The sequence below is a fragment of the Saccostrea cucullata genome, unplaced genomic scaffold (assembly GCF_032062105.1).
Source record: "Saccostrea cucullata isolate Sc308-1 unplaced genomic scaffold, CSIRO_AGI_Scuc_v1 ctg4093, whole genome shotgun sequence".
Taxonomy (NCBI): domain Eukaryota; kingdom Metazoa; phylum Mollusca; class Bivalvia; order Ostreida; family Ostreidae; genus Saccostrea; species Saccostrea cuccullata.
In genome coordinates, this window is record NW_026931970.1 from 14,243 (window position 1) to 42,139 (window position 27,897).

General features: G+C 32.3%; 2 protein-coding genes across 2 annotated transcripts; one reads left to right on the forward strand and one right to left on the reverse strand.

Moving 5' to 3' along the window:
* Positions 1–180: 180 nt before the first annotated feature.
* Positions 181–9,838, forward strand: LOC134234129 (probable ATP-dependent RNA helicase DDX20). Its single transcript, XM_062716186.1, is given in 12 exon segments — positions 181–380; positions 2,236–2,330; positions 2,543–2,606; positions 5,500–5,604; positions 5,996–6,107; positions 6,350–6,492; positions 6,754–6,892; positions 7,229–7,370; positions 7,647–7,752; positions 7,998–8,099; positions 8,275–8,842; positions 8,845–9,838. Coding segments are annotated over 12 exon segments (2,673 nt in total). The 5' UTR covers positions 181–190; the 3' UTR covers positions 9,752–9,838.
* Positions 9,839–14,730: 4,892 nt separating this feature from the next.
* On the reverse strand, positions 14,731–22,911 carry LOC134234130 (uncharacterized). The gene is made up of 5 exons (XM_062716187.1): positions 22,749–22,911; positions 17,129–17,281; positions 16,206–16,317; positions 15,752–15,809; positions 14,731–14,840 (listed from the first exon to the last, which is right to left on the reverse strand). Exons 1-5 carry the CDS (start codon positions 22,902–22,904, stop codon positions 14,744–14,746), a joined length of 576 nt encoding a protein of 191 aa, XP_062572171.1. The 5' UTR covers positions 22,905–22,911; the 3' UTR covers positions 14,731–14,743.
* Positions 22,912–27,897: the final 4,986 nt, after the last annotated feature.

The window sequence follows — 27,897 nt, forward strand, 5'->3', positions numbered from 1 at the left end:
TCACACTAAAAAGACGCGTAATAATAAACACCCAAATGACTAAGATACAGAATTCTTACCTAGATTCCGATTAGTTTAGATTTTATGTAAGAACCAATGGGAATCGTCCTTATATATGAGAAACGTAAACAGACGAAAAGGAAACGAAATGTAAAACAACGTGGTAAAAAAAAAAAAAAAAATTGTGGAAATGTCTAAGGCCTCAGTTGCACACGTTATCCAAGACAAGTACAGGACAGGGGATGTTCTTATTAATGAAAATGTAGATTTTTCTGGATTGCTTTTGTCAGCCAGTGTTTTACAAGGGCTTCAAAAAGCAGGCTTTCAGCGCCCCTCTCCCATACAACTGAAAGCAATACCACTTGGACGTTGTGGTTTAGGTAAAAAATGCATCCCGCAAACTTGTAGGACATTTCAGTATATAAAACTGTACAGTGACAATGATCGACATGTCAATCCCAGCTAGGTTCCAAAGTAAGATAGTGGATTGCTCCACAGGCACCTGACAATGAATGATGTTAAAAGTATACACGCTATAACTTGCGCCAGTTAAAATACGATTGGAAATTGATATCATTTGTTTATTAATAAAAGTTACGAAAATACTGTAAATTACACCATTAAAATTTAAACGCGTTACAAAGTTATCAAATTATAATTATTTATTATCCTGCAAGGAAAGAAAAATAGCTATTTTTAAATAAATCCATCACGTGATGCCGTCGCTACTTTTAGATTGATAAACACACGTGGCGTAAATTAAACAAGGTAGGTCGTTTGAGATACTACTCACTTTTGACGTGGATGGCAAGCGTCTTTCTCTTAATGGTACTTATCTTTTAATATATTCAGTATCAATCATCTTTTCTGTTATGACGCATATTGACCTTATATTAATAATTGTTGTCAAAATGCAACATACCTCGTTGTCTGTGATTTCCCGTGGACATGTGTTTCTATATTTAGACCTACTGTTTACGCACTTCCTTCATCAATATTCATGAAAAGACTGAATTCTTAATTCCTAGATATGTTTAATTGTTTTGTTATAACAACGACATCTATACTTACAATTTTATGGAAAGTATTATTTTTCATTACACTTCATGTGTTTTAAATCATTATTCATTTTGTTTCACACGAAATTCGGCGTTCATATAGCGTATATGACTTTAAGTATAGATACAAATGTATTTGTACCCTATTCTCTTTAGAGAAGTGGACAGGATGTAGGCGAAAGCCTGTCCACTTCTCTAAAGAGAATAACTTGTACCCCATTCCCTGAATAAGAATGTTAAATTTGTCATGTAACAGTTTGGGCTACATGGACGATGGATATCAACCTTGGTAGTTCAGTGACAGAGCACCTGACTTGATGTTGGTCCTGGCGTCTTTTTTTACTTGTAGCTAGCTCATTTGATAAAATACTTGCATAAAGTTCAAGGGACCAGAAAGATTGAAATCTTGGTCAGGTTCATTGAATTTTCCCCCTCCTCTGTTCTCATGATTATTTAGTGCAGTAATATTCTTTGAGTAGAAAATTTTATTTAGCGATTTTTATAGTGGAAGTCATTTAAAATGTGTACATGTAAGGGGGAGGATTGTGGTGGTCAGACATCAAATCACTGTTGACCAGGTACATGTACTTCTATACATATATGGTACACATGGTACATATCAGTGTTTTCCCTTTATTTCAAAGTAAAGGGTTACAGATTGGTTGTAACAGGCAAGGGGTTGAGGTTTATGAACAAAATCTCTGTTGACCTTACAACAAATTTTTATTTCAAAGCAGCATTTTTGTCAATTGAAGCGGTCAATTTGGCCGGTAGCCGCTTCTTAGGGAAAACACTGCATATACAAGTACAAAAAGGCATTAATAGCCACAACTTTAATAAAACACTGCTTATATAGTGATAGAAATATCGTAAAACATTGCAACGCAATGCCATAAATTGATTTAGCATTAGCAGTTGAGAATGTTAACTATCAATGCAATTATACTTTGACAGTAAGCATTGCAATTGCAACATTTAATGAAATTTCTATTGGTAAACTGTATTTTACGATTGCTTCAAGACATTAACAGGAATCCTATAATAAATGTAACAATTTAAACAAAGTTTATTTGAATAATTGGTATGGCTGCCTGACAAATTTGTGTGTAGTACATGTGTGCATAATACATTTAGTAAATGGATTCTTTTAATATATTCCATTGATTTTTGTTTCCAGATCTGATTGTACAGGCAAAGTCAGGAACTGGAAAAACTTGTGTGTTTTCAGTTATTGCTTTGGAAGGACTGCAGACTGAAAGTTACGCATTGCAGGTTAGCTTACATTTTTCATGCATGTCTATTTCATTTGACTGTTCTACCAAAATATTGTTGAAATGTTGTCCACTTGGCAGAAAACTACAATAATGTATCAATCATTTGATTGTGAATCTTTAATTTTGGTATGCATCATATAGATTAAAGTGAAAAAGAATAATTTTTGTTCTTGATAAAATGAAGACATTTTATCTCGTTTTTTTCTGCAGGTGCTTGTCCTAGCCCCTACCAGGGAGATTGCCATTCAGATATGGGACGTTATCTGTTCTATAGGTATGGAACGCCGTCACTGCCTTATAGCAGAACACAACAATTGCATTGTGTCAACCTTACATTACATTATGTCAACACTTTATGACATTTACTCACACTACTATTGTATTGTGTCAACCTTCAATTATATTATGTCAACTCTTTATGACATTATCCCACAATACTATTGCATTATGTCAACCTTCCATTATATTATGTCAACTCTTTATGACATTATCCCACAATACTATTGCGTTATGTCAACCTTCCATTATATTATGTCAACTCTTTATGACATTAGCCCACAGTACTATTGCATTATGTCAACCTTCCATTATATTATGTCAACTCTTTATGACATTAGTCCACACTACTATTGCATTGTGTCAACCTTTCATTACATTATGTCAACTCTTCATGACAATTACACACACTACTATTGCGTTATATCAAATTTCAATTACATTATATTTAGTCTTTATGGCATTAACTTGCACTTTAATTACATTGCGCCAGTCTTCCATTGCATTATATCAGCTCTTTATGACATTAAGTCAAAACAATTTTACGTGGTGTAAAAATGTTTTTATATATTTTCAACTCATTATTACATTATGTGCACTCTCTACTATTTGGTCTAAGTAGTTCAATACATGATGTGAATTTATCTTTAACTCAATATCAAGTCGTTATAATACGATGTCAGAATTTCATTACATGATCTGAAAAAATTGTCACATGTGGTCAATTCTTTTACTACTTTATGCCCTCAATATGCTACATGACGACGTGAATCAATTTCATGATGTGAATTTGCCCTTACTTTTTGACAAATCGTTATTACGTTATGTCATTGTGTCTTTACATTGTGTCAAAAATGCTAAGCCTCTTGTCAGCATACATGTATCTTAGGCTATTTCATCTCATATCAGATGTGAAAAGCTCATGTCATACTGTGCGCACTCTTCTACATTATGTCGATTCACTATTACGTTATGCGAACACGGGTATCCTCGGCCTTTATATGAGCATAACATATTTTCCGCATTCCGAAAGCACTAAAAATGGCGGGAGAGAAAACTGTCATAAAATAAATTCTCAGTGATTTGGGAATTGCATCTTTAAATGAAAACATTAAGCAAAAAATGATTGACAATCTTGAAACGTGCAAAGCCTTAACACTGCGACTGTGAATTAAAGTCACGCGTCGAAATTCAATGGCGTTTACTTTTATCTGATAATTAAATAAATCAAATATGAGTCGTGCAGCATTTTTTTTTCTTTTGAATTGCTTTTTTTTTTATGAAAATCTTAAACTTCTGATCTTACTCAGAACACTGTCATAAGTTTTTTTTATCAGTCTTTAACTCTCCTGTTTTAAAGTGTAAACACATCGATCGTATAACACACGTGCACTGGCGGGTTGGGGAGGGGGGGCAGAAATCCCGCCCTACCATCTTTAGTCACCAAAATATACATAAAATTAATAAATTTATTAGTTTTACGTTGTAGGTCATTGCATTACTTTCACATTAAGTTTAGCTGAATTAAATTGAAAACTTTTTCTATATAAAACTATAAAGCCTGCCGGAGAGTTTTTCCGCTTTCCCCCTTTGGTCACCAACTCTATACCGTCCCCCTTCTTTTTTCAAGATTCCCATATGCGCCACAAATATGTGCCCATGCATGCTCAATTGATTTAGATGAGGGACTGGTAGATTTTTGTAACAGAATTCTGGTCTTGGAATGGTTGAAAAAATTACAGTAACTAATTCCGTGACATAGCATTTATTTGAAAAAGGATGTCAGCCAGAAAAAAAAATTATTTACCCGAAAAAACTTGACAAGCCAAAAAAATTTGTCTAAGCCCGAAAATCCTATTTCGGAGAGGGGGGTCCGACTTCGATCAGTCCTATATTTTTTCAGTTATACTACATTACCCCTAGTGGACTATACTTCAACAATAAGTGGGGGTGGGGGCTGTACTTTCAATGAACATTACATTTTCTAAAATAAGGTTATGTCTGGGAAAAAGGGGGGGCTGATATTATGTGTCTATAATTCGTCCTACTCAATCGGGACCCCCCCCCCCCCCCCCCCCCCTCTTAGCAGTCATTAAAACACGGTCGTCAACATTCATTATACTAGATATATAGCTTTCAGATAATGTAAATGTATTTTCACATCAGGTAATGAACTTTTGGAATCAACATGATAAAGAGTTAACACAATATAAGGATATTTTTTAAATCACATATGATAAGAAAGAGTTGACATAACGTAATTATTTATCCACATCTCGGAATGGAGTTTTGACATAATGTAATAAAGTGTTGATATAATATAAAGATATGTTCACATTATGTTATACACTTCTTACACCACGTAATAAAGCACTGACATAAAGGTAAGATGTGTTCACCTCACATCATGATGCTCTCGCCGTAAAATAAAGATAAATCCATATCACGTAATAATGCTTTGATATAATAGACATATACATTCTCAAAAAGGAATGGACTTTTGACTTCATGTAATGATAAGTTTAATCATAAAACACAATTTACTTGACGTAATGCAATTTTGACCTCACATATTAAAGAAATGAAATAATATAAAGAAACATTCATTTCACGTAATAAAGATTTAACACAATGTAAACATATTTTCACTTCACATAATGAACTTCCGACTTCAAGTTATAAAGTGCTGACATAATGGAAGAATGTGTTTACTTCATGTAATGCAGCATTGACATGATGTAAAGATATTTTTACATCACCCCATAAAAAATTGATATAACGTAAAAATATGTTCACATAACGTAAAAATATGTTCACATCACGTAATGATAGATTGACATAATGAATGCATAGATTTATGCTATAAGGCAGTGATGGCGTTCCATATATAGGACAATGTATACCTACCCTGAAGTGCCACACCTTTATAGGGGGAATGCCTGTCACAGAAGATAAACAGAAACTCAAGAAATGTCACATTGCTGTAGGAACTCCAGGTAAAATTGTCAAGATTCTATAAAAAGAAGTCTTGTAATCTAAATAATTTCTTCTTTCATAAAAAGTTGTTATTTGTAAGGAAATTTGAAAGAAAAATCAGATTATGATTGAGACTGCATGTGTGTTATTATTATAACACCAAAACTTATATCAAGTTGCTAGGATGATCAACTTGTATATTTTATGTCTGAGATATAAACTTAAAGAAACTTTATAGGCCTTAATTTGCATCAAACAAAAGAAATCTATACAATCCTATACTGTTTACTGTTTGTGCATACTTTGAGCTAATACCTGTAATATTTACTACAAAACTTTTAAATCATCCAATTTGATCGATTTCTTTTTATGTTATTTTATCTTATCATGGTTACGTTAAATTTCTTTTAGGTAGAATAAAACAGCTGATAGAAACTGGTATCATGAACACTGACAGTATTCGTATGTTTGTACTGGACGAAGCTGATAAACTACTTGAGGAAAGCTTCCAAGAACAGATCAAGTAAATTATTTTTTGAAAATCTGCATTTTGAAATGTGAAACGTGGACAAAATCAATAATTTAAAAGAAAGAAACATGATTGTTAATTTCATGTCCTTCTTAAATGTTAACAATTTCTAAACTTCCCTGTTTTGTAGAATTTAATGTAAACAATTTTTTATTATGTATATACATAACAGGATTGGACAGCAGGCACTGCCTATATAAGTCATCTCAATACATGTATGTGATCTGTATTTGTAGTTGGATCTACTCGGCACTCCCCGAGAACAAGCAGATGCTAGCCTTGTCGGCCACTTACCCAGAATACCTGGCACAGCACCTGACCAGTTATATGAGGAACCCCACATTTCTGAGGCTCAATATCTCAGATCCTGCACTGCTTGGTAACTTAAAGATACTTTGTTTTGTAGGATAATTAAAGTAAGAAAAAAATTGTTTAAAAGGTATATTAATTGATGACATAATTGATAATGAAATATTTTGGAATCATGAATTTATCACAATGAGTGTCAGTAAAGGTGAACACTGAAAGAATCACTTTTCAAAATTACTTTGAAGATTATAGAGTTACATGTAACATTTTGTATATGTATATAATATTTACAGCTATTACATTTATTTATCATCTTTCTATCTTATTTCAGGGATTAAACAGTTCAGAAAAGTGGTGGCTTATCACGCAATGCCTAACAAAGTGTTTGACAACAAAACCAAAGTTGTGATAGAGTTATTGTCCTCTGTTAATTTCCAGCAGTGTTTGATCTTCTCAAACCTTCAAACTAGGTAAACCATAATAATAAAAAGAACTAATGAAATTGAAATTCATAGATTTCTTTTCACTTGAGGTGTACTTATCAATAATTAAGGTGGTATGCACATAATACATGTATATTTTAATGCTGATATGATTGCAATTTATGTTTTCAATTTCGTAATGTGCTAAGAGGTAAAAATTGTCCACGTCTTTCATTTCTGCTTTTCTCTAAGCTTCTTACCCAATGGAAATTCGTTTATTATTATTGACAATTAGATTTTATGAAAAGATTTAACAAAAAAGTGCAACAGAAAAGTCATTTGGGAACAAACAATGATTTCACTTGACGTTTATTTATTTTGTAGGGCCCAAAATATGGCCGACGTCTTGATCAGTCATGGTTGGCCGACAGCCTGTATAGCGGGGAGTCACGACCAGAGAGATAGGAACGAGGCGATGAGTCAGCTAAAGACGTACAAATGTAGAGTTCTCATCTCCACTGATTTAGTGAGTTAACTCATTATAATAACTACTTTTATGTATTAGTCGAGTACAGAAATTAAATTCTCAAAAAACAATATTAGATACTTTACCTATTCTTAAATCTGTGACATATATATGCAGTGTTACAAATGTTTTTTTCTTAAAAACATTTGTACTAAACATTGTAGTATGCACTGAAATTGATGATCAAATTTATTGATAAAATAATTAAGAGATCTAAAAATACATATGAGGTGATGACTTACAATTAAATTAGTTTTGTATTGTGATTTGTTGTAGACATCAAGAGGAATTGATGCAGATAAGGTGAATATGGTGATAAATCTTGATGTTCCTAAGGACCATGAAACTTATCTTCACAGGATTGGAAGAGCTGGGAGATTTGGTAAATAATCAACAAAATTAATCTAATCAAATAACTGGCATTCTATCTATATTGTGATTAGTGTGTTCTGTAACTTTTGAGTTTCTTTTTCATCATTTGTATTTCGTTTTTATAGACAGTTCATCAGTTAAAAGATTGAATTTAAGAATTAACATTATGATGTGTATAAAGAAGCCATATGAAGTGTTATACTTGTATAATTTTAGATACATGTATTTTCATAATAAAATGTAAATTTTTAATAGGAACTTTTGGTGCTGCAGTGACTATTGTCAGCCATGGTCAAGAGGAAAAGGAGTTGAACAAAGTGGAGAAGAAATGTAATACACACATCAAGGACCTACCAGGTAGTTATGTTATATAGGACAACAAATTCATTGTATTCAGTTTCTAAGATTATACTGTATTTCATGCTTTGCTATCAGTCAGCGTCGTTTAGTTTTGGTAAGGGAATGTTATAGATAACGTGATTGTTTTATAGAAAGAAGTATTGTCAATTAAGCATGACTATTTATTTGCTAGATCCCATTCCCAGTACACTGACAAAGAGTGAGGGGACATTTAACCTTGACGATATGGTGTCAACAGAACAGATCATCACAGATCACACTCGAATATCACCAAAGAAGATAGATGTCAAAGAAAATCAAAACAGTCTGAAAGAAAACTCAAAACATCAGAGCATTGCAAACAGGCATTCACAGAAAAGTGCAGGAAGAAAACATTTACAGAATGTAGAAACAGAATTTGAGCAGAGACATTGGAGAGATAAGAAGAGGGAGATGTCTGTAAGTGCAGATGTTAAGTCAGAGAAAGGAATTGAGAAGTTTTCCGAGCCCCTTGAAATGAAAAATGACATTGGGTTTCCATCAACAAACGAGAGGGGTGATTTTAAGGTTAGTGCTTTTGAGTCCTTGAGTGGTTCTTTCCAAGGGAATATTCTGCAAGAAGAGGACAGTCCGGATGATGTTCATCAAAGTTCTAATGATCAAAGGAAAATAAAACAAGGCATAGAGGTATGTGCTAAACCTGCAGAAATATTTGAAGAACGTGAAATGCCAAAGAAAACAAGTCCCAAGAAAAGGATAAAGAGAAGGCGATAAAAATGCATATACCCCAACTTGAAGAATTTCTGTGCCATAAAGATAAACAAAGTTCCAAAAGTTATGAGGAGAAGGAAAGAGAATATAAAAAATATCTTGAAGAGAGAGAAACATCATATGAGAGAGGAGAAATAACAATTAAACCAACTCCTTTTGTATGGAAAGAAGGAGAAAAAGAACAGTTACTATCAATGATAGACACTATACTGTCTGTAGATGACCACAGTGAATTCTCAGAACAAGAGGAGCAGGAAGATAGAAAAGACAATACAAGTACAGCTACTCAAACAGAGAGCTTTGTTTTCATTCCAGGTGTGAATGATGGATATACATCATGGGGACAAAAACAGACAAAGAAAGACAGTAGAAGAAGTAAACCACAAAAGAAGGATGTGTCAGAAAATAGTGAAAACACCTGGCAACCAATAAATAGGTCAGGACTTTTAAATGATGACAGAAACGATGTTGAACAATCTAAGTATTGTGATCATACTGGCGAGAGTGAATATGAACAAGAACATGAACATGATTATAGAGGAGAGGAGTGGTGTTCAGATGAGGTGGAACATTTTGTGGATGAGGATAATGATGATTATGATGAGGAAAATGATGATTATGATGATCAGTGTGAGAAAGATGATGATTTTTCTGATGAACATTCTGAGCATGATGAAGGTACTTACAAAGAACCTAAATGGAATGATTCTTGGTCCCCCTATGTGTATCCCCCTCCATATATGTATAATCCATATTTCAGCATGCCATATGCTTCTCACCAACAAATGACACATGCACAAAGGACACACATGTTTCATTCTCATTTAACAACAGCACAGCAACAGCAAAACCATTATCTTTCAGCCATGCTTGCAAATTTTTACCAACATAATGCATGAATAAAGATTTGTTTCAAACTATTTGTTTTGAAGTCATCTTAATATGGTTACATGAAATAATTGATTTTGCTTACTCTTTATCAAAAGAAATAAAAAAATCTCATAAAAAATGTTGATTACTTTTGACGCATACTTGGTACAGGGTACAGTATAACTCGGTTATAGCAAAGTCACTGGGACCTATATTAAAATTACTTTGCTATATCCTTGATTTGTTAAATCCGTGTTAGGAATTCGTTAAATTCACATAGCTGGGGATCCATGATAATTTCGCTATCTTTGTGAATTGGTTATATCTGTTTCACACTAAACGAGTTTTACTGTAATTTTATTGCTGATTGAATTTCAATATTTGACCTTGTATCAGGGATTCAGGTGTTATAAATTATCAATTGATAAGTCGGTTTTTAAAGTTTAGAATTTATTATAAGTCCAAAAATATGAATTTCAAAAATACAATTTAGAACAAATTTCGTAGATGGAACACACTGAATTTTACAAAGAATTTTCCTTAAAGTGAAACAAACTATTTTACAAAGAATTGTCCAAAAATAAACTGAATTTAAAAAAGAAATGGTCCAAAAATGACTCGCATACAAACTCACTCACATCTTATCTTTGATAACTCCGCCCACTTTCGTACTGACCAGCCAATTAAATTAAGGATAGAAAATTGCAAGAACAGGAGGAATCCGTATGACATAAATTTACAACACTGAAATTAGGTAGAGCTAAGCATAACAAATTCAAAGAACACGATCCTAAGATCTAACCATAAAGTTGATAACAAGTATGAGTAAATGACATTGATATCGTGAGGCAGGAAAGAGATGTCAAGAATTAGATATTGGTACATGTAACATGTGCAAAAATGCCTTTCCTAAACATCAATTGAAAACAATTAACTTTCAACTACAGATGTCAAACAAGACCGAAAAGTAATAAACAATTATATAAAAATATATTCATAATTAATAATTTATCATTTAGAAACCCTTATAACACATAATCATAACATAGGTGTAAGGATGGATTTGTATAGTATACACTTACCCACTGGTAGACTCTTGACAGGAACTATTTCCCTCGGGCAAGCCCTAGGGGAATAGTTCTCTGTTGCAAGTTTGATAAAAGAGCTATCCCACTCACAACCAGTGGATAAGCGTTTTATTATACTGATGTATAATATAATTTCTGAGGTTTGAATTTTTTGGAGTAAAATAATTCTTCAAGAATAATCTTTTCCGAGGGTGGATAGCAAAAACTATACCCCGAGGTATAGCTTTGCTATGCATGGACTATAAAGGATAGTTATTTTACCTTCTGAACTTTATATAGAGGAAACATTTTAACAGAAGTATAATAATTCATGATTTGAAATTCTTTGAAAAACTTATCTGCTTGTAGATATTTAAAAAGCACATCCTCTTCCTCTGTATATTTAGCAGACAAAGTGCACAGTATTGCTTAGCAAGGTTGCTTCGTCAAAAATTGAGAAATTTTTATGGCCTTAGAATTAGAGGTTCTGGAATTAGGCTGGGTTCTGTTAAGTTTTTGTTTTAAAAATGCATTTCTAAAATAGTTTTTTTTGCCCCTGGGATATTAGGAAGATAATCAAAGTTCATGGTTATACTAAGCAACATTGACTCATTAATGTGAAATTAAAGACCGGGATTTCGTTGTTAGTACAGTGTATTAAGTATTCTGACATTAGGACAGAGCTCTTTTGAAGAAATATTCTCTATTTCTTGTCTCTTTTTTCTGTTCATTGATATTAAAGATACCGAAAAAATATTCAAGCTCAAAAATCTATCGAACAATACAAAATAGGAGCAGAGCAATCACAGGAATTCCGAAACATCAGAAGTGAGATCAGGTGCCATCCTTTATGGAGGAGTGAGCATCGCATGCCAACAGGTAACACCCGCCGTGTGCTTCTTGTCATGATCAGAACATGACAAAAATCTGTCAAAAATTCAGTAGGTACTAGTATATAATAGCCTAACATACAATTATTATGAAAAAATATAGTCAGCCTTTGACAATGATATATTGTATATGCTGACAAGGTCATTATCAACCGTAGAACTAAGGAAAAGATGACTTTTAAAAAAGGAGACTGATAATATACTTGTTTGAGCAATTTATCAATCTTACCTCGTTTTTGAAATTGTTAATTCATGTACGTAGAGCAAATTCTGAGAGAAACTGTATAAACCCTGTATACAGGTGACAAATATTAATTTAGTGCTGCATAAGTAAGGGGAGTGGACGATAGAAAAGTTTTTCATCACGTTTATTATATAGCGTGTTTTTTAAATTACCATTAACGTCTTTTTTAAGTAAGTTATCCAAAATATACGAGAGCTGTTCAATAAATAATGTCCTCGGTGCTCAGAAGGAAGGAAAAGACGCTTTTCAATGATTTAGTCTTCATGATTTTATTAACGAATCTCTTTTAAGTAAAATACATGTCCGTAACATTTTTTATCCCATTTCTGATTGTTTTTAGAACTCATTTTTGGGTTTGATCCTTAGTATACTGGAAAATGGCAGATCCAAAGATTTCCCGGGCTTGTTTCTTCCCTCTGAAAGTTGTTTTTTTTTCAAGTTTGGAAATAGAAACAAGTGAAAAGGTCAAAGATCTGGCGAATATTGTTAATGCGAAAAAACATTAACTTTCTGTTTATCCCGAAAACCCCTTTACTCTTCAGGGCATGCGGGTTTGGACGCTGTTTTGAAGAAATTCAATGTAGCGGATTCCTGATTCTGGTCGTTCCTCTATAATACCTCTCGATGTTTTAGCAAAAAAATTGCTTTCTAGACTCCTCCATAAATTAAACTGTCTCTCCGAATACGTATTTGAACAACAACACCACACATTTTTAAGAAAATTACATATAAATCTGTCTTTGTGCTCTTACATACCTGTGCTCTTGTCAGACATTCGCCGTTTTTATCAAGTACATCTTATGGCAAATTTTGTTTTGAGGGTTTTAAGCAATAGATTCATGTTCCAATATCGTTTTTGAAAATAAAACAAAGGTTGATAACTACAATTACAGATATTTTAAAATAATTGTTAAGAATTTTGTATACGATGTCGTTTTCACTCATTTTTCAAAATATAGGATGACTTTTGAGTACCAAGCTTTTTTCCGTCAAACTTTTCTTAAAAACAGTGTAAACTACTCCCGTTATGATGTTTATCAAATTTCCTATGTGTCTTAAAGTCAATCATACATCATCAAATAAATTATTTGTTGAAATTTGGCGACCAGTACATAAGTTGTTATAATTTTTGTTGGTAAGGAGGGTACCCATTTTTGATACCCATTATATAATTTTTTAACATTGAAAACCACCTGCTCTTTTGTCTATAAAACAGGCATTGGTTGTTGTAAATGTCACATATTTCAGTGAATATTTCTTTGGGATTTTTAACAAGTTTTAGGGCAGCTATAATGAAGCTTTTATTTTCACTCTATTTTACTGATTCTTTACCATTCATTTATAATGCAGTGTCTCGAAAAGCCCTTGTTTCTCAGCTTCTCACGATGAAACTATTTGATGAAAAGTGGTCACATAAACTGTTATAAATTTATGAAAGATTCAATAAAGAGAGAAAGTCAAGTTTAATGTCATATGATATCTGTAATTTATGTCATATAATTCAGGACATTATTTATTGAACAGCCCTCGTAAAACAGATATGTCAGAGCCTGTGGTATCTTTTATTTCAAGCTAACTGGAATATGTATTGTATCAACATAAAAATGGAAATAATCATTGTAAATTGACAATAAGTCGTCGATACATGAATATCTGAATGTTGACTTGAAGGTCTCGGCAAGTTTTTTTTCTTTCGTTTAAGATTTTGGACAACTTCTGATTCACATAAATTTTTTTTTTATACAAAAGTACCCATTGGAACTTCAATAGGTTGCTGGAAAACCTGGCCTGGGGGCCATAAAACTTACACAAGCTCACTTTTGATCTCAGTCTCACTTTTTTCTAAGGAATATATAGTGGAAAAGTGAGATTGAGATCAAAAGTGAGCTCATCTCAGTTTTATGGCCCCCAGGCCTGGTCTCCAAAAACCACAGATACTGTATTTCTACTCAGAAACTTTACCATCTTTTTTTATATCAACTTAAGAGTACTTGTTTGTACAATCAGATACAATGAGAATGTTTTCTTTAACAAAATAATTTTGCAAATGACTTGTGACAAGGTGAGTAAATTAACGTTCCGTTTTTATTCAAAAAGTAACCGTCAATATTAAAAAGCCTGGAATAAAATTGATCACGGAGAATGGTCGTAAATAGAGTTCAAAAGTCAAAAGTTTTTAACGATGTTGATTTTAGTGAAATTTGGTTATTGTAAATTCTGTACTGTAAAATTTTCGTGGTTGATCGAGTAAAACTCTTTGTTTATGGGAATTTTAAATAAAATTAATTCGTGGATGAAGAATTGTTGAACAGTTATGCATGTAACATTTCACATTGCGTGATGGACATGAATTCGTGGGTCTCTTCACACCTCGAAAACAATGAAGATTAATCCCCATTAAAATTTCGTGATTTCACAGAATTTCAATTTTTCCAAAAGTTCCATGGAAATATTAAGTATCCACATCGAATTTACACCACCTCCTAATATATTGCTGCAAGTAATTTTGATGATTCTTTTCATTGCTATTCATATTTAAGTAAGGAGAAAACTTTAAAATTAACGGGGGTTATATTGGAAGAACATTTACTGGAACCCGCTATGTATCTTTCTATAAATGAACGATTTTTATGAAGATCGGAATCCAATATAGAAATGGCAACTCAAATCAATTCTGGTTGTAAAAATATTAAAAATATTCAAAACTGATTTTAAAGAATTGTCAGCAGGGACCGGTACATACTAGTACTGACTGTGTAATCTATAATTCTTTTTTTCACACATGAAATTCTGAACAAAGAGACACATGTAGTTTGTTTATTAAAACATAAATTTAAAAAAAATACAGAAGACTAAGAAGGAGAATAGAGTGTTCTTTGATGCATCACCAAGGCTTCTTCCACTGTTGTTGACAGCACTGAAAAAGAACAAAAGGAAACTGAAAGTTGATTTCAATGCACTGTAAAAAACAGCTAGTTAAAGTCACTAATTAAGGAGACTAGTAAATTTATTGTCCATTCAATCACTACCTTAAAAGAAGTTTTACTAGGTATTGGGTATATTTACTAGATAATATTATTAAATCTAGAATTGAAAAGTACCTCTCACTATGTACGTAAGTATCTATACGACCCCGCTTCAAAACTCACTATCTTAGCCAGTAAACTGAAAGATTACTAATCATGACAAACGCTTTACGAGGCACACTAGCTAAATTCACCAGGTTTTTCAGTATGTGGCTCAAATTAAATCTTATTGATTATCATTTGTGTACATTCAAATCTCGTTAAAAAATATAAAAAAAGTATTGGGACTACCTATCCACTTTGAGGTATCCAGGGCATTTGAAATATCAGTGTTTAAGATACCAATGTCCAACTGTAGTGTATATCTATAAACATTTAGCGATGTCTTCTCTATAATGCAATATAAGGTTAAATTTAAATTCTTTATATGTATTTGACGTGTTGGGCAACCCTTCCGGCTAGATTAAAGATTTAAAAACAACGTTTTTGTATTGTTTCACGTCTCCAGAACTTTTTCATGTTTAAGTTAATTATTTTAAAGCCATATGGATAACAAAATTAATGTAACATAAAATGTTTCAAAAAAAAGGAAGCTGCTCAGATACAGAGCTTTTACTCCAGTAGTTGTCACATCTTAAAAATATGCTTATATTAGTATAAAGTTAAGAACATGGAACGAAAGGAAAAAAAATATTGAACTAAACATTATTATCATATGCAGGTTTTTCAAAGTCATGAATTAAATTAAATGCTTTTTCTTCGAAATGATAAGTATCATCTATATAAATATCTTATTCCAAACCTGTTACAGTCCCTTTCCCAGACTTGAATTCCCTTATCAAAAAGTGTGTAATTCAGGTCTGAAAAATCCAAAAAATATGTTTGAGCTTAAAAGCACAATGATAAACGTCATAAGCTGTTTAATTTTAATAAGTTGATTATTATAAAATCATAGATTTATTTAGATTTTTTGTTAATAAGACGTTCATGCAGTTCTTATAAACATATAAGAAAAGTCCAAATATTTCTTCTACTACTACTACTGCTAGATATGCAAAAATGTATTTAAAACAATAATAATCATTAATAATAACTTAAGAAAGAAGATAGAGTGTAGGACATATAGTAGTTCATGTACATGGTTACAATATTTTTGTATGGTTATTATATGATATTTAAATTTTTAGAGTAAAATTTTAATGCTGCACTTTTGTGCTTGAAATTGAAATGTTTGGAATGATTTAAGATAAACATACTAGGTTCACTAGAATTATACTCTTTATCAGGACACTCTCGAATTCCTACACATCTAGTATCTTCTGAAAAGGTTATTGCGTTACTTCTATAACTGAGGACTGGATAATGCCCCTACAAATATTACACATATTATTATTCATGTTATTTTATAGCAAATTTTGTTCTATCGAAATCTAAAAAAGTAAGTCAGGTATAACAGAAAGACAGGTCGACAATCATCGAAGAAAAACTAACATTAGATCAACATTTATTTTATATATATATATATATATATATATATATATATATATATATATATATATATATATATATATATATATATATATATATATATATATATATATATATATATATATATATATATATATATATATATATATATATATATATATATATATATATATATATATATATATATATATATATATATATATATATATATATATATATATATATATATATGAATGCAGAAGTCGGTGAAAGAAGGAAAAAGGTGGCAGGCCATGAAGATACAAATGTATAAAAATGTTTTCTTTAAAATTCTATATCTCAATGTATTTTAAGTCAAAGTTGTCCATGTTGTCTTGGGACAATTAAATAAGGATTTTTTACTTAACTTGTCTTATAGAACTCTTTAAATGCCATAGAAAACTGCATTTTTATCATTATGTTTTTTATTATTTTAATTTCACTTTTCCACCAAAACAATATTTGATTTTAAGTTCTCCATTACTTCTGTCTTACCATATCTTTGATTAGCTAAGACCATACTCATGATACTAAGACATAGAAATTTTTAGTCGTTTAATGATTATATACATACTTTTTAGACCTGTGCATCATTGCATGGCGTAAAACAGAATTTGATGTAAGCGCAAAAAGATAAGCGAACTTTAAAAAGTTAGATAAAATATTCAATCACCGGTTGTATATGTAGCGGCTTGCTACATGTATCCAACATCCCGTCTTTCTTCCAAGTCAACATTCCCCTATGCAGACGTGTGTCATAGAAACAGCTCATTTTTGAATCGGAACAGTTGGCAGTAGGTTGAATTGCCAAAGTTTGTCCTGCTTTCTGAAATGATTGTCTTTCTTCATTCAAAATATTTTTATATGCATGAACGTTTATAGGAACAATTCTGCAAGGATTTAGATTAATATTTACTTAACAATTTAATAACATTGCATCAATATCAAAGAACAATGTTAAAATGTTCGTTACATGTACAATTTTTTGTATAACAACCAGTATCAAGAGAATAAAATTGCCGTAGGTTATAAGCTTACCTTCTTTTTAATAATAAAATATGCATATAGTTAATACATGTATGTACGTCGAGTATTTTGAACACGTTTTTCCTTGATGTAGGACAAACTGAGAAAAATGTGTTTCTCATTTTCCTTGGCTAATAAATATTTATCAAATTCACATATATATTCATAATGTACTTGTATATCAAGTCTTCTATAGATCTTTTGTATTTCCCTTTCAACCCAATTTATGAGCAGACCCTTTAATTGTATGTATTCATAAACAAAATTTATTTTCAAACTTGTCATGAAAAGAAGGAGTTCTCTGTCGTACGCGTTGCCTTCAATATAATATTTAGATATAACCACAAGGCTAGGATTTATTAATTAACAACAAACATTTTCATTCCTGTGTTTATTCGAACCCAAAATAAGAGACACCATAAAATCTAAAAAAAAAATTATACTTAGATAATACTAGAAAAAAGACGTTGATTGTAATCTTTCAACACACTTTTATAATAAAAATGATGGCTTTGGTTTTAACTTTAATTTCTATCGTCAACTCTTATTTATGTCACATAATAGTTTTATACCCTTGCAACCAGCTGGGCATGGCGTAAATGTCTCCAATTTGATTCAATACGAATGCTCTTGCTTTACTTACAAACAACTTGTAAAAAAAAATCAAGCTATTGACATACAAGTTGGAGAAACATGGTTGCTGACAGTTTTGCTTAAAGTCAACACTTTTCAGATTCTACGGTCGATACGTCTTGTACATGTACATCATATACAATCAATTATTAAGTCGAATGCTGACTAATGTTTAAGTTATTATCTGCATTTTTGCTTCGACTGAATAATGACGAGGAGCACACGGTGGATTTGACTCGTCGTAAAAAGTGATTTCTCATCTATGGAAACTACCTCTACTGGCTCCGGGATCATGAAACAGACTTAGACTTAAGTCAAAATTTCAATTATCTATAAAATCTTTAAAATTTGTTAAAGGAAACTCATAATTTGCATGCAACAGCAGACTGAAGATACAAAATCGGAAGGCATTTTCATTTAAGGCTGCTTGACCTCTAAAAAAATTCAGCATCTAAGGCAAATTTTGACTTAAGCTTAAGATGCTTCATGATCCCAGGGCCAGGTCTTAGTAGTCTGTGTTTGCTTTGCTCGAAATTTGTATTTGTTAAATAGACTTATAACCTTGATCCCAGATAGCATGACTATGTTGGGCCAACATTTGTTAAAGGTTGTATGGTTGGCGTTGGGGGAACAACGTTGGGCCAACGTTAGACCAATATTACCAAGTCAACCTTCTCGACCATGACGGAATTCCTATGCTGGCCCATTGTTGGTCCAACGTAAGCAACTTCCATTCACTTTAGTTTCCAAAGAAGGAAGGATCATGGCGTTGGCCCAACGTTGGACCAATGTTTATAATACACCCTTAAAGAAAGTGTATTTACAAGTTGGTAGTAGTATGTTGGCCCAACGTTGGCCCATTGTTTGTAATACACCCTTAAAGAAAGTGCCTTATCAAGTTTGTAGTAGTATGTTGGCCCAACGTTGGCACAATGTTTGTAATACATCCTTAAAGAAAGTGCCTTATCAAGTTGGTAGTATTATGTTGGCCCAACGTTGGCCCATTGTTTCTAATTCACCCTTACAGAACGAGTCTTATCAAGTTGGTAGTAGTATGTTGGCCCAACGTTGGCACAATGTTTGTAATACATCCTTAAAGAAAGTGCCTTATCAAGTTGGTAGTAGTATGTTGGCCCAACGTTGGCCCATTGTTTGTAATACACACAAGTGTTATTTTGTTTAGGTCTTCAAAGATGGGATATTTATATTGGGCCAACGTTGGCCCAATTATTATACTGCCAACTAATTGATGGAGTCAATTTTATAATTAGCTGCTGAGCTTTACGTTAGGACAACGTTGGTACATTCTGAAATAATTGAGAGGACTTTCTATGTCCATGCTTATCAGTGGATGACTGCTTTTGTTTAGATATGATATTTTCAACATTTTAACTTTGCACTTAAGAGATCAAGCACCAAAGAGTGTTTTATTCTATTTTTTGAATTGTGTATATGCTTATTTATTTGTAATAACACAGATAGCAGAACACCGTTGGCCAATTCTTACATTATGGTTCTATTATCTATGTTGGGTTACCTTGATTGGGCCAACAATGGCCCAACATGGAATATTGATAGCTGGTCATGTATAATAGTGCACTAATTTTGGGCTTGCTGTTGGCATTATATCATAAAACTATTATCATGAGAGAAAATATTTGTTTGGAGATTGGCATCGGCCCTACGTTGGCCCAATATACCATGAATCGGACAGAGCATCATGGGTAGACAACAACCGGGCTTCTTGTAATATCCGCGCCATTTTTAATCTGACACGAGCGTAATGAGACTGATACCTTCATATCTGCACTCACTTTGTAAGTATTAATAATATGTTTGCCTCGGCACAGCTGAATTAACGTTTAGTTTTTAAACGATATCATGTACAAATCTGTGTAAATCAGACACGGGGAATGCAGAGGCCAGGTGCTGTTGGGTCAACACTGTACAGATAGCATGCTTACATTGGGCCAACGTTGGGCCAATGTAATCGGTTACATCGGGCCAATTTTGGCAAATGGCATTGACCCAATTTAAGTTTGCTCATCGACCCAATGTTGGCCCGATATGTTGGGCCAACGTTGGCCCAATGTAGAGTGTTATTTCTACAGATATTGGCCCAACGTCGCGCCAACATTGGCCCAATAAATGCGACATTGTTGGCGAAACGTCAACAAGAACATTGGGCCGATGTTGGCAAATGCCGCTGGCCCAGTGTCATTTTGCTCCTTGGTCATATGTTGGTCCGATATATTGGACCAACATTGGGCCAATGTGTATAAACATTTGATTGTTACAAATCTGTATATTAACAAATCTGATCGTCTCTACAATCAGAAATAAATCTACAACCAATCCTACTTGAAAAATCAAGCTAGCTAAAAAAAAAATTTTAAATTCTCATAATTTATCGAAACAAAATAAATAATCAGTGATTAAATTTTTTGTTTATATACAAGAAAAATAAATGAAAGTGTAAAAATGTGTTTTGATACAGTTAAAACAATTAATAATTTGCTCGTTATTTAAATTGAAATTTGTGTCTAGTAGAATACATTTCCGAAGTCTACCACTTAATTTACTTATATACACTTAACGTCGAGAACATGATCAAACATTTTGAAAATGTTGAATTTGCTGAAGTTAAAACAAAATTTATTCAGTACTATAAATTAATTGGGTTCTTTCATTTAAAATTTGTTCAGTGTAACGACAAATTTTCAATACATGTATTTTATATGGGGCAACATTGAATCAAAATTGTTTTGATGATGATATCAAGCGTATAAATATTATGCATAAATGCCTTCATCACGCAAGCTAATCACTTAATCACACCATGAAACAAAAAAGACGGTTATTCCTTAATTGACAGCTTAAACATATAGTGATATACTTGTAAATTTAATCGTATGTTTACTCTTTACTGAGAAAAGTAACAAATATATTAAGTACCTAATATTACAATTTTAGTGCTACTGGAGATTCTAAAAAGACATGGAGAACACAATCAAAGAATGGCTAAGGTATGCCAAGGACAGGGATGAGGGAGGAAGAAACGGACAGAGAAGAAAAGAAAGGGGAGGAGGAGACTCGGGAAGAGGAAATGGAGACTTAGGAGAGGGATCAGATGGAAAGTGGCAGTGCCTAACTTTTTTCTGTGATATAGTATGACATTCCTGTAGTTCTACTTTTTTGTGTCTGTTTGTCGGTTATAAACTCGATGCAGATGCCAGAAATTTTTTTTCTGTAAGTAAACAAAATGACGGGATTCATTCTAGTATTATTTTAAGAACAGCTAGGAGGGCTTTGTTTATTTGTTAGACGTGCTTATTGATACCTGTAATTTACTGAACTTGTGCATAATTTACATCAGAGAGGGAGTATACAGTCATGTAACCCTACATGTATAGCTTGAAGTGAGCATCCACTTTTAATTCTTTATTAATGTTTTCTTCAAGCACTGAGCAATAAAATTATAGTATGTTATAATTGAATTTTATATTTTGATTTCTTTTTTCTCAGTTTTTTTAATTAATGTAGAGCTACTTACAATGCAATACTTGTTGATGGCAATTCTATGAGAATATTGAGAATATGTATTAAACTATTAATCTAGCATATATAGCATATATAGATAGTATTAAAGGCTTTTACCATTTAACTGTACTACAAAACTAGTATAACCTTATTGTATATATTTGTTTGTCAATTTTGAGGACAAATGGCCAACCAGTGAAGAGCAAATGAGTTGTCATGATGGAGAGCCAATAAGATACAAACCAACGTTGGCCCAAAAATGATGTTTTCCTGATATTGAAAGAATAAGTGGCCCAACAATGGCTCAATGATATCCGTTCGTTGGTCCAACAATAAGCCAACAAGTTGGTTTGATTAAGGGCCGATGAGCAAAATACCGATGGCCCAACATTAATTGCTTACAATGGCCCAACTGTACAAAAATGACGTTTGCCCAACATTGAAAAAATACATTGGCCCAACAGTGGCCCAATATTAACTGTTACATTGGCCCAACAATAAGCCAATAAGTTGGTTTGATTAAGGGCCGATGAGCAAATTACCGTTGGCCCAACATTAGTTGCTTACAATGGCCCAATTGTTCAAAAATGACGTTTGCCCAATACTGAAATAATACAATGGCCCAACAGTGGCCCAATTTTAACTGTTACATTGGCCCAACAATAAGCCAACAATTGGTTTGATTAAGGGCCGATGAGCAAATTACCGATGGCCCAATGTTGAATTCAAACAGTGGCCCAACATAAGGAGCGTTGTTGGCCCAACAAAGGTCCAATAACATCCTGCTATCTGGGATTATACTGTTCGTAATCTGCATACATCATTGGAAACGTAAAAATATTAGAAAAGCAGCAATAATATTAGCATACATGGATTCTACCTATGATTTATTTAATCTATAGGTTAGAACATAGACCTTAAGTGCTCCTCCACTTTAGGTTTATGGTTTATAAAGAACCAGATTTAATTGTAACGTTACATGTAACTGTTGTGTTTCAAAATTGAAATGATTTCTCGGTTTGATATATAGTGTTGCAGACATATAGAAAGAACAAATTGAGAAGAAATATTAATGGGTACTGAAGAACACTTACGATTATCTGACCATCCCTCACTTTGCATTGAAGACAATTGTGTGAACCATGACATGAATTTGTGCAATTTGCCGGGAATATGCAAGTCATTCCTTTCGTTTCTTTACAAAACTTTGCACTAATTTCAGACACAGTTTTTAATGCACGAACCTGCATAAAAATATTTTTTATTATGTGATGATAGATGACACAATGATACGTCTGAAAAGCAAATGTTTTATTCAGTCAGTAAATCAGCCTTTTTGTAAAAGATGAATTGTTTAAATAACGTATATATAACAAATACTGAAATGTTTCATATTTGAATATTTTGTCAGAAAAAGACGTTAATGGTACATATAATCTAGAAACTATGCTCTATGATTAAATAGACAACTATGACTTTTGAATCATAATCTTCCCTTATTTATGTAGCAATTTACCCTCATCACATGCATACTAGGTTTATATCTCTTAATTAATTCGATACGCAAGAACATGCTCTACGCTTAAACTATTTCTAAAATAAGGTAAGTTATTGACAAAGAAGTTGATGAAACAAGAATACAGTCTTGTTTTAATTCAGAATTTCGTATACTAGTATTCTATGGTCGACACGATGATCTTGTCAAGAAGTACAATCTATCATTACGTTAAATGCTGGTTGACTGTTTTCATACTAATCACAGGAGTCATTATTTATACATTAAATTGAAGTCGGATTCATCTGTTCTTTCTCGGTCATTTCATGCAAAACACGGCGGATGTGACCGGTCTGTAGTAGATGCTCACTTCTTCATGAAACATAATTTCACCTCTGATGTTTTATAGTTCCGTGTTTGCTTTGCTTCAAAATTTGTATTCTATAATGGACTTCTGAGCTTTATACTGTTTGTTACCTATACGTAATTTATATAACCTGTTAGAAACTGTGAACTTTTTTTTGGCAGAAACGTAATTGCCAGCAGTATCAACAACACCTCATAAAAGCTTTATGCAACACTATTGAACCTCTGGTAATCTAATACACGCCCTTATTACGCTCTTTACACAAGATCTTCAAAGACGTTATAAATGCTGAACAAGTTTAAGATATTTTGATTATCAACAAAGCTAACAGAAAATATTGATTTTAAAACTATTATCTTTTACAATAATTGATTTATATTTTTTTTTAAAGAAGGACATCGCAGAGTGCTCTAAAAAGATTTTTAAAATTCTTGAAAGGGATGGAAAATTTAAAATAAATACTATTTATTGGAAATAAAAAAAATTCAAACACGTTTGATAAATATCTTTTAACTAACTATAAGTTTAACAACTTGTTCACACATCTTATATAATTTTGTTTGAAGAGAGAGAGAGAGAGAGAGAGAGAGAGAGAGAGAGAGAGAGAGAGATTCGATCGCGAGGACGTTACACATGTTATATGCGTGATTTTTAATGGTAGAATTGACATACGAACATGTAGGCATACATAAGAATATACTAATAGTAAAAAATGAAGACAATGATTTGCTTACCTGTTGAATAGTAACTACAAAAGAAAAGAAAAATATTAATAGTAACAATACTCCTTTTACATGTTTTTCTGGTGTTATCAAGTCGGTATCACAGTGATATGTACAGTAGCGATTGCAATACTAATTAGATGACATATAAATTCCCTTTATTTTGAAATGGATTACATTTCATAGTTGAATCTTTTGTTTACTAAATATTTTTTTTTTTACAATTATACATGTACAAAGAAGAATTTTGTGTCTAGTAGGCCAACTGTCATGATTGAAACGGGTATATTTTGTATTTTTCTAATTGATCACGGCGGTTGTGACCGGCTGGTAGGGGATGCTCACTCCTCCATGGCACCTGATCCAACATGATGTTGAACAGGTTAATGTTTGTCTTGATCCTGATTTATATTGTTTAAATGGACCGTTGAGCGTAAAAATTATTTGTTATCTCCACGTACGCGCGTGTTTTAACAAAAAATTGAACCGGGTTTAAAGTTCGTTTGATTCCCTCTCTTTTGATCAGTATTATGTCATTAGAAATCATCCTTGTATTTGTATAATGGAATCAATTATTGAATTATAATTGAGATCGAGTGCAATTTGTGTCATATAAAGAATTTGGTTTTTTGTTGCAATTTCCTCTGTATACAAGGGCTGTTCAAAATAATGTCCTGAAATCTGTGACATACGACACAGATATGATAAGGCATTAAGCTTTACTTTCTCTCATGATTGAATCTTTAATGAATTGATAATTATTTTGTGATCTGACTTTCCATCTCATATTTTAACTGTGAGAAGCTGTAAAAAGGGCTATTCGAGACACTGTATCAAAATTGAATAGTAATGAATCAATCAGTAAACTAGAGTGAAATAAAATGCTCCATTTAAGCTGCTGTAAAACTTGATAAGAATCCTAAAGACATATTTACTGAAATTTGTGAAATTTACAGCAATCAATGCCTGTTTTATAGACACATGAGCAAGTTTCAATAAATAATAATAATATATTGGGCATCAAAAATGGGTACCGTCCTTAGCGACAAGGACATAGAACAAACAATGTTCTGCTTGCCTAATTCAATAAATTATCACTTATGATGTTTGATTCACTTTAAAAACTTCTCAAAACATTGTTACAATAAGATGCACTTGACAAAAACAGCAAAGGTCTTAAAAGAGCAAAGAATTACTAGAGGATATAGACAGTTTTATATTCCATTTTCTAAAATGTTAGTGGTCTTGAAGTTCAAATATCTTATTTGGGAAGGCAGTTCAATTTCTGAAGGAGTCTAGAAAGCAACCCCCCCCCAACCAAAAAATCAATAGGGTTTTGAGAGGAAGGAACTAGAACCAGGAATGCACTACATAAAATTTCTTCATGGCAGCATCTTAACCCACACACCATGAGGAGTAAAGAAGTTTTTGGGATAAAAGGAAAGTTTATATCTTGTCACATAATATCATTCGCCAGATCTGTCACTCTTTAACATAATTCATTGTTTTACGTGTGCTGATCATTATTCTTTTTATGATTAATTGCTGTTTTTTTTTGTGTTTTTTTTGCCAACCAATATTCCCAGAAACTTTAAAAACTTAATACAAACTTCATCTATTTTTAAAACGAATATTTATCAGTATAATCTGAAACTTAGTCATTTTAGGTAGAGATCAGTAAGCATAAAAGCACATTTTAGAAGCCTAAAAAATCAATAAAGGTGTTTCGTTTTCAAGTTTAAACTTAATATTTCATGCACATTAACCTATTTAACGAACAGTATGTTCTGAAAATTGATTGCCATTGATGGACTCTCCTAATAACCAAATCCACAAAGTTTACATAAGTCCAACATATATCAGTAAAATTCATTATTTGTTGCTCAAAACTTTTTAATTGTAATATTTTTTTTTACATTCATTAACTTGCTTCCTAAATTCATAAATAATAAAAAAAAATTTGAACCCTTATGGTACTTAAAAAAAATGGAATCAAAACATTTTACCAATGTTTACTAAAATCAACGGCATCTACATTTACGAGTTTCAATGTTTAATTTACCATTCCCATAATATATGACAGACTAGGATTTTTGTTTTAGATAAGGCTAAACCAGGGTTCTTCTTGCAGCCCCGCCACAGTTAAATTCCTTAGCGCCACATTAGAAAAAACAGTGCCATAGTTCCGCAAGAGTAAAAACATCAGCATGGTCATCGCCACAGTAAGATTGTCATTTTCAGTACAATAAGCATGCAAATTTATTAATTAGATAAACCTCTAAACCTCAAAATGTAGCGTTGTCAGTTTCTAATGCTAAACTATTAACGCGCTCTAATTAAGGTACATTATTTGGCTTGCACACTCAATTATCTTCTAGTCCTCGCTGAACACTATTTTAAACTACACGATAATTACAATGGAGATTTTAAGTATCGATTAGTTCATACTTAAATAGTTCTTCTGTTACCCATGCACCTAATATTACACTAGCACAAAAAAATCGTGTGTCTTATATGACCTACCAGAATTTGAACTTTACAGTGTATATTGATTCACAGGTGCAGTGTGTTGTTCAATTTATTTCAAGGTTTCTTTGCGAATTTGGTCGCAAAAAGACCACGAATATAAATAACTTTACCCAATTTTTGTGCCAGAATTAAATTTGAAACGATGACAAAATCCTGCATGGTTAAATTGTTTTTAAATGAAATAGAATTCAAGAATTCAAGAAATTACAAATGTCGAATATTTTCCTTATTTGAATCTTGTTGACTTTAAGTACATACACATTAAAGTTGATACTAAAAATTAATGATGCTCGAGATTTGATTGACAATATCTATTATGTAGCTGTGAAGTCCATGTCTTTTAACAATCTTTTAACAATCTATTGGAATAGCAATGTAAACGTATTAACATTAACTGGCAAGATTGGATATATACAGCTTATCATTTCTATCTGTTACAATCAAAATATTCAAAGATAGACAATGAAATAAGCGGGTACAATTCGATGCGGACGGCCGAGAAAGCATTGGACTGAAATTCTAGTTTGAAATTCATTCCAGCTGTATTCAAAAGCAGAGTGTGAATGTATGATCCATGGTTTCAATTCCCAAATACATGTTGGTTCAAATTTATATTGATATGAGTTTATAGCCTATAATATAATGATAATTAAGGTCACTGGTAAAAGTCACAGAAGTTATTTTTCTCAGGAGACGGCAATTTGAGAGGGATGGAGGGGTGGGTGTGGGGGTGGGTGGGTAAAAAATTGTCGACTCTGATCATGTTTTGTTCCAATTAACTTTTAGGATGACATGAGCTTTTTTAGTTTTGTTTGCAATCAAAATTTTTGACAACTTTCTTATTTATTTCCTGTAAGCTGTATATTTCCAATCTTGTCCGTTAATGTTCCGCGGTCTTAAAACAAGTTTGCCATGGCTTTCAATACGTCATAATTATTGTTATTGACAAAATAGAACATAAAATATCCCAATATGAGGATGATAACTGGCTTGCCCTTGACGGTTCACCTAAATCACTTTTTGCAGCATTAGATACAATAGATTTTTTCTCAAAGTTTACAGGACTTAAAAAAAACAGCTCAAAAACTAAAATTGTTTGGATAAGTTCAAAAAAATTCTCAAATCAGGTT

Bases quoted from the DNA above. Each gene is read 5' to 3' on its own strand.
- LOC134234130 (XM_062716187.1), bottom strand. From the start codon at position 22,904: ATGCAGGTTCGTGCATTAAAAACTGTGTCTGAAATTAGTGCAAAGTTT. The intron at 17,282-22,748 runs GTAAGTGTTCTT...CAATCATTTCAG, and splicing joins TGAGGGATGGTCAGATAATC to AAAGCAGGACAAACTTTGGC. The intron at 14,841-15,751 runs GTTTGGAATAAG...GTTCTTTTTCAG, and splicing joins TGGGAAAGGGACTGTAACAG to TGCTGTCAACAACAGTGGAA.